Source organism: Vitis vinifera, chromosome 15, assembly GCF_030704535.1.
Source record: "Vitis vinifera cultivar Pinot Noir 40024 chromosome 15, ASM3070453v1".
Taxonomy (NCBI): domain Eukaryota; kingdom Viridiplantae; phylum Streptophyta; class Magnoliopsida; order Vitales; family Vitaceae; genus Vitis; species Vitis vinifera.
Window position 1 is genome coordinate 12086189 of NC_081819.1, and position 15920 is coordinate 12102108.

The 15920-nt window shown below is 37.5% G+C and overlaps 1 protein-coding gene across 1 annotated transcript; it reads right to left on the reverse strand.

Annotated features, from left to right (window-relative positions):
• Positions 1 to 5: 5 nt before the first annotated feature.
• Positions 6 to 14394, reverse strand: LOC100261967 (very-long-chain aldehyde decarbonylase CER1). Its single transcript, XM_019225536.2, has 10 exons — positions 14312 to 14394; positions 13971 to 14194; positions 13654 to 13886; positions 13348 to 13567; positions 12776 to 13151; positions 12566 to 12673; positions 12145 to 12345; positions 11949 to 12050; positions 11690 to 11863; positions 6 to 119 (listed from the first exon to the last, which is right to left on the reverse strand). Exons 1-10 carry the CDS (start codon positions 14369 to 14371, stop codon positions 6 to 8), a joined length of 1812 nt encoding a protein of 603 aa, XP_019081081.2. The 5' UTR covers positions 14372 to 14394.
• Between the last annotated feature and the right edge of the window lie 1526 nt (positions 14395 to 15920).

Consider the following 15920-nt stretch of genomic DNA (forward strand, 5'->3'; position numbering starts at 1 on the left):
TTGGGCTATCGAACTTTGGCCGGCATTGCTGATCGGAGAAGATGACCGGAGGCTCGAACGGCGTGGCTTGGCGAAGAAGACGAAGCGGCTGCGAGAATGGTGCTCTGGTTTTTGAAACCCTTTTCGCAGCACAAATGACCGGTATAAATAGGAAAAACGGAAGCCTAAGGGTCAGTTTAAGTTTCGCAACAAAACGCCAATTTCGCAGCAACTTGCCATTTTCGCAGCAACTTCGCAGTGAGTTTCGCAGCTGCGAAATTGATGTTACTGTGCTGCGAAGTGGCACTCGTGTGCCAAAACCACTTTCGCAATTGCGAAATACCCTGCGGAATGGGACTTTTGGTGCGAAATCACGCTTTTCCACTTCGCAATGCGTTTCGCAGCTGCCAAATGGATGCTACTGTACTGCGAAGTGGCACTCGTGTGCCAAATTCACTTTCGCAGTTGCGAAATACCTTCGCAGAGACTTCTACAGTGTTGCGGAATGGTTTGGCAACAAAATGCCCATTTCGCAGAAGTTTCCTTCTTTCTACGAAATTTCACAGAGCTCTGTTTTTCCCCTGTTTCTGCTTTGTTTTGACTCCGATTTCGACCCGATTTTTTTTCTTTCAATCTCCTTGAAATTTCTTCCACCTGGGATCATTCAAAACGATTAAAACACACCTAAAAACATGATTTAAGATCAAAAACTAAGATCAAAAGTATGGAAACAACTTAAAAATTTACAAAATTTACAAAAATTTTGGACTGTGGTAAACCACGTCCAGCAAACCCTTTTTCACTTAGGCTTTTTGAGGCTCAAGGAGGTTGATTGCCTCTTTTTCTGATTTGAATGGCTCCATGAATGGCTTGAGACGATATCCATTGACTTTGAAGCTATCCTTGCCATTGGAATTCAATAATTCCACCACTCCATTGGACCATACTCGGTGAATAATGAACGGGCCTATCCACCTTGACTTGAGCTTCCCAGGAAAGATATGGAGTCTTGTGTCATACATCAAAACTCTTTGCCCTTCCTGAAATTCCTTGTTGGAGATGAGTTGATCATGCCACTTCTTCATCCTCTGTTTTGCAACTTTGGAATTGATATAAGCATTATTTCTTAATTCCTCCATCTCATTAAGGTCTAGAAATCTCTTTTCTCCGGCCTTGATCAAATCCATATTCAGCTTCTTTATTGCCCACCAAGCCTTGTATTCAACTTCCACAGGGAGATGGCATGCTTTACCATAGACAAGACGATAGGGAGACATCCCAAGAATAGTCTTATAAGCTGTTCTATATGCCCACAATGAATCATGAAGCCTAATAGACCAATCTTTTCTGTTGGAATTCACCACTTTCATCAAGATGTTCTTTATTTCCCTGTTAGCTAGCTCAACTTGCCCGGAAGTCTGAGGATGATAAGGTGTAGCCACATTATGCTTCACTCCATACTTGGATAACAGAGCTTCAAAAGGTTTGTTGCAAAAATGAGCACCTCCATCACTGATTATGGCTTTGGGTACCCCAAATCTTGAGAAAATGTTCTCTTTAAGAAACTTGAGAACCACCCTGTGATCATTTTGTTTACAAGGGATTGCCTCAACCCACTTAGAAACATAATCCACCCCCACCAAAATGTAAGAATTACCAAAAGACATTAGGAAAGGTCCCATGAAGTCAATGCCCCATACATCAAATAACTCAACTATCAGAATGGGGTTCATAGGCATTTGATTTCTTTTTGTTAGCTTTCCAAGCCTTTGGCATCTATCACAATTTCTACACATGATGTGGGCATCTTTGAAAAGAGATGGCCAAGTAAACCCTGATTGCAATACCTTCATGGCGGTTTTCTGAGAGGCAAAGTGGCCTCCACATGCATTCTCATGACAATGAGATAGAATCCCTTGCTGCTCATCTTCAGGGACACACTTCCTAATAATCTGATCTGCACAATACTTAAAGAGAAAGGGCTCTTCCCAATAATAACCATGAATTTTGGCGAATAAGTGTTTCCTGTCCTGTGCATTCCACTCACTTGGAATTTCACCAGTTACTAAATAATTAGCAATATGAGCATACCAAGGAGTTTTCACTAGGAACATGAGTGATTCTTCAGGAAAATCATCATTGATAGGCAAGGGGTGGGAATTATGTGCTATAACTAACCTTGACAAGTAGTCAGCTACCACATTCTCCACTTCTTTCTTATCTTTGATTTGAAGATCGAATTCTTGTAACAAAAGAATCCATCTAATCAACCTTGCTTTTGCATCTTGCTTTGTCAATAAATACTTCAAGGCTGAATGGTCAGTAAAAACAATAATGAAAGACCCCACTAAATAAGCTCGAAATTTGTCCAAAGCAAATACCACAGCTAACAATTCTTTCTCTGTAGTTGTGTAGTTCCTTTGAGCTTCATTTAGTGTTTTACTTGCATAGTAAATCACATAGGGCTTCCCATCTTCTCTTTGGCCAAGCACAGCTCCTATAGCAAAGTCACTGGCATCACACATCAATTCAAAAGGCAATTGCCAGTTAGGTGCTCTCACTATTGGAGTTGTTGTTAAAAATTTCTTCAGTTGATCAAAGCTATTCTGACATCTTTCATCCCATATAAACTTAGCATCCTTAGCTAACAGCTCACAAAGAGGTTTTGAAAGACTTGAAAAACCTTTTATAAACCTCCTATAGAACCCTGCATGGCCAAGGAACTGCCTTACTCCTTTCACAGTTGTTGGAGATGGTAATTTGGCAATAAGCTCCACCTTTGCTTTATCAACTTCAATGCCTTTTTCAGAGATGATATGGCCAAGGACAATTCCTTGACGTACCATAAAATGGCATTTCTCCCAGTTGAGCACCATGTCTTTTTCAATGCATCTATGAAGAACTGCTTCCAAATTAACCAAGCATTCCTCAAATGTACCTCCATATACGGTGATGTCATCCATGAAAACCTCCATAATTCGCTCCACCATATCACTGAAAATACTCAACATACATCTTTGAAATGTAGCAGGTGCATTGCATAAACCAAAGGGCATTCTTCTATAAGCAAATGTTCCAAATGGACATGTAAAAGTGGTCTTTTCCTGATCTGCCAAATCAATTTCAATCTGAAAATACCCTGAATACCCATCCAAGAAACAATAGAATGGATGTCCAGAGACTCTCTCCAGCACTTGATCAATAAATGGCAATGGAAAATGATCCTTTCTGGTGACAGCATTCAACTTCCTATAATCAATACACACCCTCCAACCTGAAGTGAGGCGTGTAGTAATTTCTTCCCCTTTTTCATTTTGAATCACTGTGATCCCTGACTTCTTTGGTACCACTTGAGTAGGACTCACCCAAGGGCTATCAGATATAGGGTAAATGATTCCTGCTTGAAGTAGCTTCAGCACTTCAGCTCGTACCACATCTTGTAGATGAGGATTCAACCTTATTTGAAATTGTCGAATTGGCTTTGCTTCCTCCTCCATATATATATGATGAGTACAAACTAAAGGACTAATGTCTTTCAAATCAAATATTTGTCATCCTATTGCCTTCTTACACCTCCTAAGAACTTCTATTAAACAATTCTCTTGATGACTAGTCAGAGATGAAGATATCACAACAGGACATTGATTATTTTCTTCAAGATATGTATATTTCAACTCCACAGGTAAAGGCTTCAGATTGAGTTTTGGAATTTCTTTTTCAACAGCTGCCTCCTCTTCTTCATTGAACAAAGGTAGAATTCCTTCTATCTTTCTCCAACTTTGTAGAGTAGCAAGCCCAATAGGAGATTCAGAAAAACCTTCCTCAATATCCTCAAGACTTTCATTCAACTTTTCTTGCATATGTTGATTGCACTGCTCCTCCACCAAAGTATCAATTATACATAACTCTTCTGGACCTTCTTCTTCTTCCGGAGTGATTTGCTTTTTAGACATATAGAAAATATTGAGATCCAGTGTCATGTTACCAAAAGTGAGTTGCATAAGCCCATTCCTGCAGTTGATGATTGCATTTTAAGTAGCAAGAAATGGCCTTCCAAGGATGATAGGAACTAAATTAGCTTCCTTTACAGTAGGATCTGTATCAAGAACAATAAAATCTACTGGATAGTAGAAATTATCGACTTGAACCAATACATCCTCAATTACCCCTCTTGGAATTTTCACTGATCTATCTGCTAGAGATAGAGTGATTGTTGTTGGCTTCAACTCTCCAAGTCCCAATTGCTTGTAGACAGAGTATGGAAGCAAATTCACACTTGCTCCCAAGTCTAGCAAGGCTTTCTCAACTACCTTTCCTCCAATCATGACTGAAATGGTAGGACTTCCAAGGTCTTTGTACTTCAAACGGGACTTACACTGTAAGATTGCACTTACTTGCTCAGTCAAGAAGGCTTTCTTGTTTACAGTCAACCCTCTTTTGATAGTACACAAGTCCTTTAGGAATTTTGCATACGTTGGAACTTGTTTGATCATATCCAGCAGTGGAATATTAACTTTCACTTGCCTCAAGACTTCAAGGATTTCAGCTGCATTTCTAATCCCCTTTTTCCCATGTAATGCTTAAGGAAAAGGTGGAGAAGTTGATTTCTTCAGCATTTCTTCCTTCAGAAGCTCCTTCTCTGGAATTGCTTTCCTTGTTGAATCAGAGTCCTTCTTTTCTTCACTAATCTCACTCTCTTTATCTTCCATTTCCTTCCCTTTCTTTATCTCTTCTTCTTTCTCAACATGTGGCTTGGGTGTTGGCTGCTCAATTTTTTTACCACTCCTTAGAGTGATCAAGGCTTTGACATCTTTGACCTGTGATGATTCTCCCTCATGGCTTTCCACTTCATGGACACCTTTGGGATTTTGGTGAGGTTGAGAAGGAAATCTTCCCTTTTCTTGCAGTGTATTCAAATTTGTAAGCCTTGAAATTGAATATTGGATGTTATCAAACTTTTGGTTCATATCATTTTGCATTCCATCCATCCTTTTATTCAACATACTCTCCACTCGATCAATTTTTTGATCCACTCGAGCATTGGTGGCTTCTTGCTTTTCAATAAAATCTCCCATTACCTTGCTGAGATTGGCAATTGCTTGTTCAATACTTGAAGATTGCTGAGATGGTGGATCCGGCTGTTGGTATTGAGTTGCTCTGGCCTTCCATGAGAAATTTGGATGATTCCTCCAACTTGAGTTGTAGGTATTTCCATATGGAGCATTGTTATTGGGCCTAAATTGTCCAACAACATTTGCTTGATCTCTAAACATTTCCCTTTCAGTTGGAATTGCAGGGCACTCCTCCACCAAATGTTCAAATGATTGACAATTGGGACACAGCTTCACTTGCACTGGTGCTTCAGCTACAACTTGCACTTCATGTATTTTTTTCAACTCCAGCTCCTCCAATATTCTTGTCATAGCTGCCAACTTTGCTTTCATGTCATCATCCTCTTTTAAGGTATACATCCCAGCCTTTGCATTGTAAGCATTCAACTGAGACTTCATCTTTCCCACTTCTCCTTTAGTTGGTTCATCCCATCCCCTTGAAACATCAGCTACATAGCTCAAGAAATCCATAGCTTCCTCTGGATTTTTGCTCATGAAATCTCCTCCACACATTGTCTCGAGGAGTTGCTTCATTGAGGAGGACATACCATCATAAAAATAACTCACCAATAGCCAAGTATCAAAGCCATGGTGAGGGCAAGCATTGATAGCTTCCATGTATCTTTCCCAACACTCATAAAATTTCTCATTCTCTTTAGCTGAGAAGTTTGAAATTTGCCTTTTCAAGCCATTTGTTCTATGAGTAGGAAAAAATTTCTTGAGGAATTCAGCTTGTAAATCAGTCCAAGAGCGGATACTCCTTGGCCTTAAAGAATTAAGCCATATTTTGGCCTTATCCTTTAAAGTAAAAGGAAATAACTTAAGCCTCATCAAATCAATTGAAGCTCCTCCCTCTTGGAATGTATTACAAACATCCTCAAATTCCTTGATGTGTGCATACGGATTCTCACTTTCCATCCCATGGAAAGTTGGTAGAAGTGGAACAAGGTATGGTCTGATCACTAGCTGCTCTGTAGGGGGCACTATACATGATGGTGCACTCATACGAGGTGGATGCATACGGTCCCTCATTCATCTGAATTCATTGAGATTATCTTGACGACCTTGGTGACTATGCTGATCTTCAGGTGTAGTTTCCATGATATTCAAGATCACTTCCAATTCTTTTCTCTGAGGTGTATCACACTTAACAAGCCTACCTCCAATGTCTCGTATCCACTTGGGCATACACAACTAGTATCTATCTGCAACTTAAATAAAAACAGAGGACAACAAGAAAAACAGAGCTACAACAACAAAATTAAACTAGACTAAATTTTAAAAGATAAACTTAGATTGTAAATAAACAAAGAAAGAATGAAAATTAGTAAAGTGAAAGAAACTTTACCAACTTGTGATGAAAATCACAAGTGCTCAAAAATGGTATCACAATGAACTTGACACTCATTCCCCAGCAACGACGCCATTTGATTCGTGCCCAATTGGTGTCTCAACTGATTTGTGTTCAGCTAGTGCTCCTTGATTGAAGGAGTAATCAACAAAATTTATTACCTATAACACCATACACTGGGGTAGCAAAGAAAAAGCTACTATAGTATAGTGGCTCTAGGGTCGTTCACTGGGAATGACTAACAAGCAATCAATGATACCAATTCCAAGTGAATTGGTCTTGTTTCATTTCAAGGTTAGCTTAAGAAATAAAACACAAATTTTGATTGGTAAAGGTTGAGACTTAAACTAACTAACATAACAGAAGTTTGGAATAATTTAGGAAGAAAAGCATTCCTTGGAGATTTAGGTTCACTGGGGTGGTTCCTCATGCAAAAGACATAGCTCCGGTCAGTTGGTTCATTTCCTCGCATTAGAGATTCAACTTATAGTCAATTCTCTAACCGGTGATGTACAGAGACTCCTTCTATTAGATTTCACTTTAATTCTCTCTCTGATGCAACTTGCAATGGTTTAAGCCTCTCACTAAGCCTTAACCATTCAAGGTGATCTTTAACCTTGGATTACCCGTCAAAAGCTCGCAAGAGATAACTAATGGATACCTCCTAGGAGTCCAAAAGCTTACCAAGTGTTGGCTATTCTAGAAAATCCTACCTTGAAGTCACCTACCAGAGGCTCGCAAGGGGTAAACTAGTGCATTTCCATGGTTGGAAATCACTTGCCTTACCAAGTGTTGGCCCAGGTGACTCTAAGGTGTTTTAAGTTAACTAAAAACATAGAAATCACTAAAGGATTTCACTTCCTCTTCATTAATAGCTAAAACCACAGAGCTTTGCATTCTTGCACTTGGAACCTTCCCCGGCAACCTTAGCTCCAAGGAATTAGAGGTTTAGTTACTCATTCTCTGGGGAAAACTCCTCAGAGAATTCATAACTTAGAAATAAAATGAAAATACAAAGTGAGAAGGTAAGGCAGTAGAAAGAAAATAGACTTTACTTGCTTACCCAAACGGTTACAGAAGGAACTCCTCCCTGAGAACAGGCTCCCGAGAGGTATATATATCAACATAATATAAAACTAATTGTTACAAAGATATTTAGTCTTTTTACTAACTTAAAAACTAAGGAATCATGTAATTGATGGTTTACAAGGAGTATTTTGGGATTTAGACAACAAAAATCTAATGGAAAATATCTCCCAATGTCGGTAGCAAGCTTCGGGAGGCTTCAGGAGCCATTTCGCAGGAGAAAAATGGTGTCTGCGAGATTTCGCAGACACCCAAGAGGGCTGCGAAATTATTTCGCAACACCAAGCTATCTTCACAGGGCTGCGAAGTTGGCTTCCACCTTGAGGTTCCAAGCTTCCTTCTCGCGGCATAAATCGTGCATCGTCAGAAGGAGAAACACCTTACTGTACAAAAATGCTGCGAAATCACTTCGCAACAAAAGGGTGATTTCGCAACACTTTGCAAAATGCTTCCTTCAGCTCGGAGTGATTGGCTTGTAATGGCTGCAACTTCTTCGTTTCAACTCCGAATTGCACACCGTTTAAAGCATTGGATTGTTGACTTCCTGAGATTTGAAATGGTATATAGCATGCATCATTTGGACTTCAGAAAGTGCTCCAAAAGTGGCTGCTATGACTGTCATCAAGAATATGCTTTATGGCAGATTCTCTTTGCTTTTTCTCCTTGCAATCCGGATTCACTCTTGGAAAATGACTTCTAAGCTTTGCCCAAGATTCCTCATAGCTCTCCTCAGTCTTGACTTGCTTTGGTGATCAAAATACTAACAAAAACACCAAAACTTACACAAAGTTAACAAAATTGCTTTAAAGGATCCTTAACATGCCAATTGAGTTAAAAGGCCTAAACTACTACTCAAAAGTGTTTAAAAGGATTAATTATAGGCTATCAAATAGCACTTTTTGAGTATTAATCATACTCCTTGGCCTTAAAGAATTAAGCCAAATTTTGGCCTTATCCTTTAAAGTTAAAGGAAATAACTTAAGCCTCATCAAATCAATTGAAGCTCCTCCCTCTTGAAATGTATTACAAACATCTTCAAATTCCTTGATGTGTGCATACGGATTCTCACTTTTCATCCCATGGAAAGTTGGTAGAAGTGGAACAAGATACGGTTTGATCACTAGCTGCTCTGTAGGGGGCACTATACATGATGGTGCACTCATACGAGGTGGATGCATACGGTCCCTCATTCATCTGAATTCATTGAGATTATCTTGACGACCTTGGTGACTATGCTGATCTTCAGGTGTAGCTTCCATGATATTCAAGATTACTTCCAATTCTCTTCTTTGAGGTGTATCACACTTACCAAGCCTACCTCCAATGTCTCGTATCCACTTGGGCATACACAACTAGTATCTATCTGCAACTTAAATAAAAAACAGAGGACAACAAGAGAAACAGGGCTACAACAGCAAAATTAAACTAGACTAAATTTTAAAAGATAAACTTAGATTATGAACAAATAAAGAAAGAATGAAAATTAGTAAAGTGAAAGAAACTTTACCAACTTGTGATGAAAATCACAAGTGCTGAACAATGGTATCACAATGAACTTGACACTCATTCCCCGGCAACGGCGCCATTTGATTCATGCCCAATTGGTGTCTCAGCTGATTCGTGTCCAGCTGGTGCTCCTTGATTGAGGGAGTAATCAACAAAATTTATTACCTATAACACCATACACTAGGGTAGCAAAGAAAAAGCTACTATAGTATAGTGGCTCTAGGGTCGTTCACTGGGAATGACTAACAAGCAATCAATGATACCAATTCCAAGTGAATTGGTCTTGTTTCATTTCAAGGTTAGCTTAAGAAGTAAAACACAAACTTTGATTGGTAAAGGTTTAGACTTAAACTAACTAACATAACAGAAGTTTGGAATAATTTAGGAAGAAAAGCATTCCTTGGAGATTTAGGTTCACTGGGGTGGTTCCTCATGCAAAAGACATAGCTCCGGTCAGATGGTTCATTTCCTCGCATTAGAGATTCAACATATAGTCAATTCTCTAACCGGTGTTATACAGAGACTCCTTCAATTAGATTTCACTTTAATTCTCTCACTGATGCACTTTGCAATGGTTTAAGCCTCTCACTAAGCCTTAACCATTCAAGGTGATCTTTAACATTGGATTACCCGTCAAAAGCTCGCAAGAGATAACTAATGGATGCCTCCTAGGAGTCCAAAAGCTTACCAAGTGTTGGCTATTCTAGAAAATCCTACCCTGAAGTCACCTACCAGAGGCTCGCAAGGGGTAAACTAGTTCATTTCCATGGTTGGAAATCACTTGCCTTACCAAGTGTTGGCCCAAGTGACTCCAAGGTGTTTTAAGTTAACTAAAAACATAGAAATCACTAAAGGATTTCACTTCCTCTTCATTAATAGCTAAAACCACAGAGCTTTGCATTCTTGCACTTGGAACCTTCCCCGGCAACCTTAGCTCCAAGGAATTAGAGGTTTAGTTACTCATTCTCTGGGGAAAACTCCTCAGAGAATTCATAACTTAGAAATAAAATGAAAATACAAAGTGAGAAGGTAAGGTAGTAGAAAGAAAATAGACTTTACTTGCTTACCCAAACGGTTACAGAAGGAACTCCTCTCTGAGAACAGGCTCCCGAGAGGTATATATATCAACATAATATAAAACTAATTGTTACAAAAATATTTAGTCTTTTTACTAACTTAAAAACTAAGGAATCATGTAATTGGTCGTTTACAAGGAGTATTTTGGGATTTAGACAACAAAAATCTAATGGAAAATATCTCCCAATGTCGGTAGCAAATATCGGGAGGCTTCAGGAGCCATTTCGCAAGAGAAAAATGGTGTCTGCGAGATTTCGCAGACACTCAAGAGGGCTGCGAAATTATTTCGCAACACCAAGCTATCTTCACAGGGCTACGAAGTTGGTTTCCACCTTGAGGTTCCCAGCTTCCTTCTCGCGGCATAAATCGTGCATCGTCAGAAGGAGAAACACCTTACTGTACAAAAATGCTGCGAAATCACTTCGCAACAAAAGGGTGATTTCGCAACACTTTGCAAAATGCTTCCTTCAGCTCGGAGTGATTGGCTTGTAATGGCTGCAACTTCTTCGTTTCAACTCCGAATTGCACACCGTTTGAAGCATTGGATTGTTGACTTCCTAAGCTTTGAAATGGTATATAGCATGCATCATTTGGACTTTAGAAAATGCTCCAAAAGTGGCTGCTACGACTGTCATCAAGAATAGGCTTTATGGCAGATTCTCTTTGCTTTTTCTCCTTGCAATCCGGATTCACTCTTGGCACATGACTTCTAAGCTTTGCCCAAGATTCCTCATAGCTCTCCTCAGTCTTGACTTGCTTTGGTGATCAAAATACTAATAAAAACACCAAAACTTACACAAAGTGATTAAAATTGCTTTAAAGGATCCTTAACATGCCAATTGAGTTAAAAGGCCTAAACTACTACTCAAAAGTGTTTAAAAGGATTAATTATAGGCTATCAAATAGCACTTTTTGAGTAGTAATCATTCATGTGACCCATTGCAAGAGGGAAAAAGAAATGAAGTTTAGAAGAAAACATTGGTAGAGAGATGTTTAAAATTTCTTATGCAAGAAAAAGAAATATAGTTGATAATAATTTTCATGATTATAGAAAAAAGAAGTTTTCTTATTGAGAGAAAAATGTTCATTACCCTTCAAATCTTTTCCTCAACTTCTTTTCAATAAATAAATGATTTTCATGAAATATAAGGTGTATCTACACCATTGAGGTCTCTAAATGAGAACAAACAAACATTAAGGGTCTATTTCATAATTATTTTCGAGAACAAGTTTTTATTCTCCAAAACAAAAAACCCTAAAAATACATTCGATAACAAAAAAAATAGTGTTTTTCAGATAATATATTTTAGTTGGTTTTTATTGTTTTCACTTGTTTTCTTAGAATAGTTTTAAAAAATAATTATATAAATATGTAAAATACTTAAAAATAAAACACTAAGCATAAAAATTATTTTAAAACATATTAAAAAATACTAAAAATAGGTTAAAAACATTTTAAGTTTTCAAACATATTTTTGTTTTACAAAACATTAGAGAATGGTTTTCAAAAACTATTATAAAAAAACAGTTTTCAAAATTGTTTTTGAAAACAGTTATGAAATAGAGCCTAATTACTAACCTCACAAGAGTCTATGTTCTGAAAAGACTTGGGAGACATCATTGCTGGTGTAGTGAGGTAGAGGCAGTCTTTGCGCAACCTCTTTGGAGGGAATTGAGAAAAGGGAATGAATAACGTTCCTTTCGATGCTTTAATTTGTTCTTCTTTGGTCAATCCATCTCCAACCAGCCATATCTTCAAAATAAATAAATAAAATTAAGTTCACGATGGATGAAAAAGTGTAGAGGGTTTAAAATAGTTGCTAAATGATAAATTGTACCTTTTCAGTAAAACTTTTAGAAAGTAGTAATTTACTTTCACACTCAACATTCTTGAGCTTTGTGTTGAGTTGCTCATACTCATCCCCATGTGATGTGGCTACCTGAGATTCATTGTATGAAAAATCAAAACCAAGATTGGGCATTGTTTCACAATTCTCAAAGTACCTTTATATAATGCTTGTTAATTATACATACCTGGATATCCATTTGGCATAAAGCAGAAGCAATAAAATAAGCAACCTTGGTGAGGTTGCCTCTGAAGAGTACTTGAGTTGTTCCTTTAGGAATGCTATTTAGAACAACAGCAACTGCTAAGCTACTCCCATCCACCACCTTGATTTTGAGCTTAGGATTTCTATGGATATAAAGCTCACCATAACTATTAAGCTCATCACCCTGCAAAGTTTATATTTATTATTGGACAGTTTTATTTTATTTTTTCTAAAATTCGCAAAATAATTCAAATTTTCAGAATGTAAATTTTTTTCAGAAGTCAACTGAAGGCCATAAAAGCTGTGTGTCCATGCAAGCATGAGGTAGAGATATGGAACATGGAGGTAAACTCTTCCAAATGATCAAAAAGGAGGTAAATTGCCTTTTTTTTTTTTTAACTTGCCTGGTTCAAGAGACTTAAACTCAAAACTTTAATCCCTCTTTTGTCTGCTTTGAGTATGGCTTCTTCTATCAAACTATCGATGGATTCATTTCCCAATTTCAGGAGATACTACAATAAGAAAATAGAAAAGGAACAAAAAGTAAATAATATACTGAAGTACGATTAAATAAAAACAAAAGAATAACAAGTTAACAATAAAATGTTGCTTACTTGTATCTTGAATTTTGGTACGACCCACGTTTGGACATTGACTTTGTTGAATTGATTCCTCTCAAGAATAAACGTACGACCATAGGTCCATGTTAACATTATAGAACCACATGTCACTGGCCACATTGCCCATACATACCATCTGTATGTGTAAGGTTTGGAGGCTAAGGAGGCGAATCCTAGCCTCAGATGATAGATGGACTGTGGCGTTACAAGATGTGTCAAATGAACTACATGGAGCAATTCTTCAGGTCTTATAAGTGATTTTTCATATAACGCATCTGAAGATTTATCCATCGTACCATAGATGTAATCATAGATGGGCATGAAAAGTGAGTAATTGGTCCTGAATCGAGTGTGATGCAGAGAGTGATACCTGAGATGTCAAGCAGTCAATCATTTCTTCACGCACATTTCAAATTGGAAAGAATACATTTATGGGATGAGCCACATAAAAAAGTAGAGATACAAGAATACATTCTAAAAACCATAAAATTTGGTGGGCAACTTATGGGATTCCGACCTTAGAGCTCAACACAGAAAACTATGTAAAAAGGAATTGGGAGACTTACGAGGGGGTATACATGAGGTACTTAAGAGGTGGAAAAATGGAGAATAGCATCTTAGGGATCAGCTCGAAATTGCAGTGTCCCATGTTGTTCATGAAATCAATATAAGAAATATAACCAAAGAGGGCTGCAATGGAGTTCTTTCTCATGAAAATTCCTGCTAACAGTGGTATTGAAAACAGTAGAAAATATGCTAGGTGTTCAGCAAAAGGGTGGATGACAGCTGCCATGGAAACAACGATACGTCATATTCTAATGTAGGTAGTGATTAATTAGTAACGGATCAAAGAGTAAACGATCAATTCATACAGGTGATGGGCTCTGTGACAATCGAGGAATGGTGATGAGAATGATAACGTGAGTAAAGATAATGATGGTGCAATGCTCTGTGTAACCAGTAGTATAGGAACTCAACAGGCCCCATATGAAGAAGAATTGTAAGAAGTACACCATCTGTTCTCCATAAGGGCATGTGAGCAGCCCCAGGAAGTATCATGTAACCCACGTAGAAAAGGATCCCATTCAACAATATTTGGTCATCCCTGCAAACAAAACACCACAAGAAAATGTGAATATCCATGCATGCAGGTGATCAGACTGTGTGTGAGAGTGAGTTTCTGACAGACCAGTTGCTTTCCCTGTCAACTTGCTCGAATTCAATACTCTTATCAACGATCCTATTGTTGCCCTTAGCTGTTCGGTATCGAGCAAGAGAAATCCAAATCTGGTTGTGAAGTGTCCTCCATAACAGAAATGGGAAAAATAGAACGTAAACAGGGTCCCTCTCCTTCCCATCTTTGATTATTAATGTGTATATGCTATGAACTACCCATGGAGCCAATATCACATACTGAGACAACGAATAAAAGTAAAATAAAGGAGTAAAACAAAAATAAAATAAACATTGAAGAGAAGGCAAGATTGAAGAGCAATCTAAGTGTGGCAAGTCAGACTAATAATATTGTACCTTGAAGCTTCCAAGAGACTTCCAAGGCCAGTCAGTGAGGATACCTGGTTTGGAAGCCATATACACTTCTATAATGTTACTTGCTTAATTTAGTTTGACGTCTACAAAATTGGAGGGCTATATATAATGATTCTCTCTGGTGCATTTAAGCAGCCATTAGTGCAGGCCTGAAACCCTTAGAAGGATACGATCAGCAAGTTGTTTGTGACCTTCACTTTCAAGGATAAAAGGAGCTTGTACAAAAACTATTTTTTACTTTTAATAAAACTTGAATTAAATTTGACTAGTCTTATATAAAGTGAATTAATAAATTTTTTAAAACATCAAAATAAGAAAATAATTTTTCAAAGCATGCAACTGATTCAAATAATTTTATTTTATTTTTTAAAAAAAAAACTGTTCTCACAAAACAAGTTTTCAAAGGGTCTCGTTCTTAAAAAATATTTATTTATTTATTTTGGTTCTTCGCCTCAAACAATTTTCAAAAGCAAGCCTCTAAAAATCTGTAGAAAATCTCGGCAAACAGGCCCTTATCTTCCCTATTTCTTATCCTAGTTTGGTGAAAAAAGCAGATTAATAACGGGCCGTATTTCTCAAATCTCAACTCTTGTGTGAGAATAATAAATGCAGAATTCAAAACCTTCCACTGTTCCAACCATCCTAGGGCGAGGTGGGTACACTTATAATCAATACTTAGTGTGCTATGTTATTTTTGCTGCCCACCTTTTCAGGTTTGCATTTGGATACTGTTGACAGCACCTTTCAAATATTATCAAGCTGCTCTAGCTGGCTATGACAATGTGGAAGACATGGGATGTTGTGCAGAAAAGGCCAAATAAATAAATAAAAGGGGAAGCTATGGGATCATACACCAATTAGAAAAAACAATATTTTAAGATATCCATATTTATTCTGTCTTGGGAATAGATCGTACAAATGGTACTTTGATCGTATAGTAAGGCATTTTCAAGGGTTGATTACATAAATATTTTCATTATAAATAAAAGAGTGAGGACTAGGCAAATGACAAAGGTTGATTACGTAAATATTTTCATCATAAATGAAATGGTGGAAGACCACTCAAAAGTGATGAATATTACAAAGGCAATCATGGAGAGCCAAGAAAAATTATAAAAGAAGAAAAAAAAAATCTTCTTTTTCTTTTGAATAACAATAGTAAACATTTTTTTATTTTCGTGCAACGATTTCTAGTAAAAAAACTAGAGAAAAAAAAACATTAATTTAATGTGGTTCGGCATATTGTCCATGTCCATGGGAATAAGGAAAAAGACTTTCACTATATGTCAAATTAGGATTATATAAAATGTTATTTATGCTAACCCCCAGGTAATGAAATTCCAAAAATAACCCTGAACCGTACCGCGGGGGAGCGTTGCCGCCCCGCACCCCCCTAACCTATCGTTTGCCCTTAACAATATAAATACAAGTTGGAATGGAAAATGCTAGCATTTGCCCCTTTTTCTCCATATATGTCCTTCCCTCAATATGAGCCACATACTACAATAATATTGATTAATTTCCTTCTTGCAGCTTCTAAATCAATTTGATATGCCAAGTTTCATTTTATTTTTAAAACATAAATAAAATG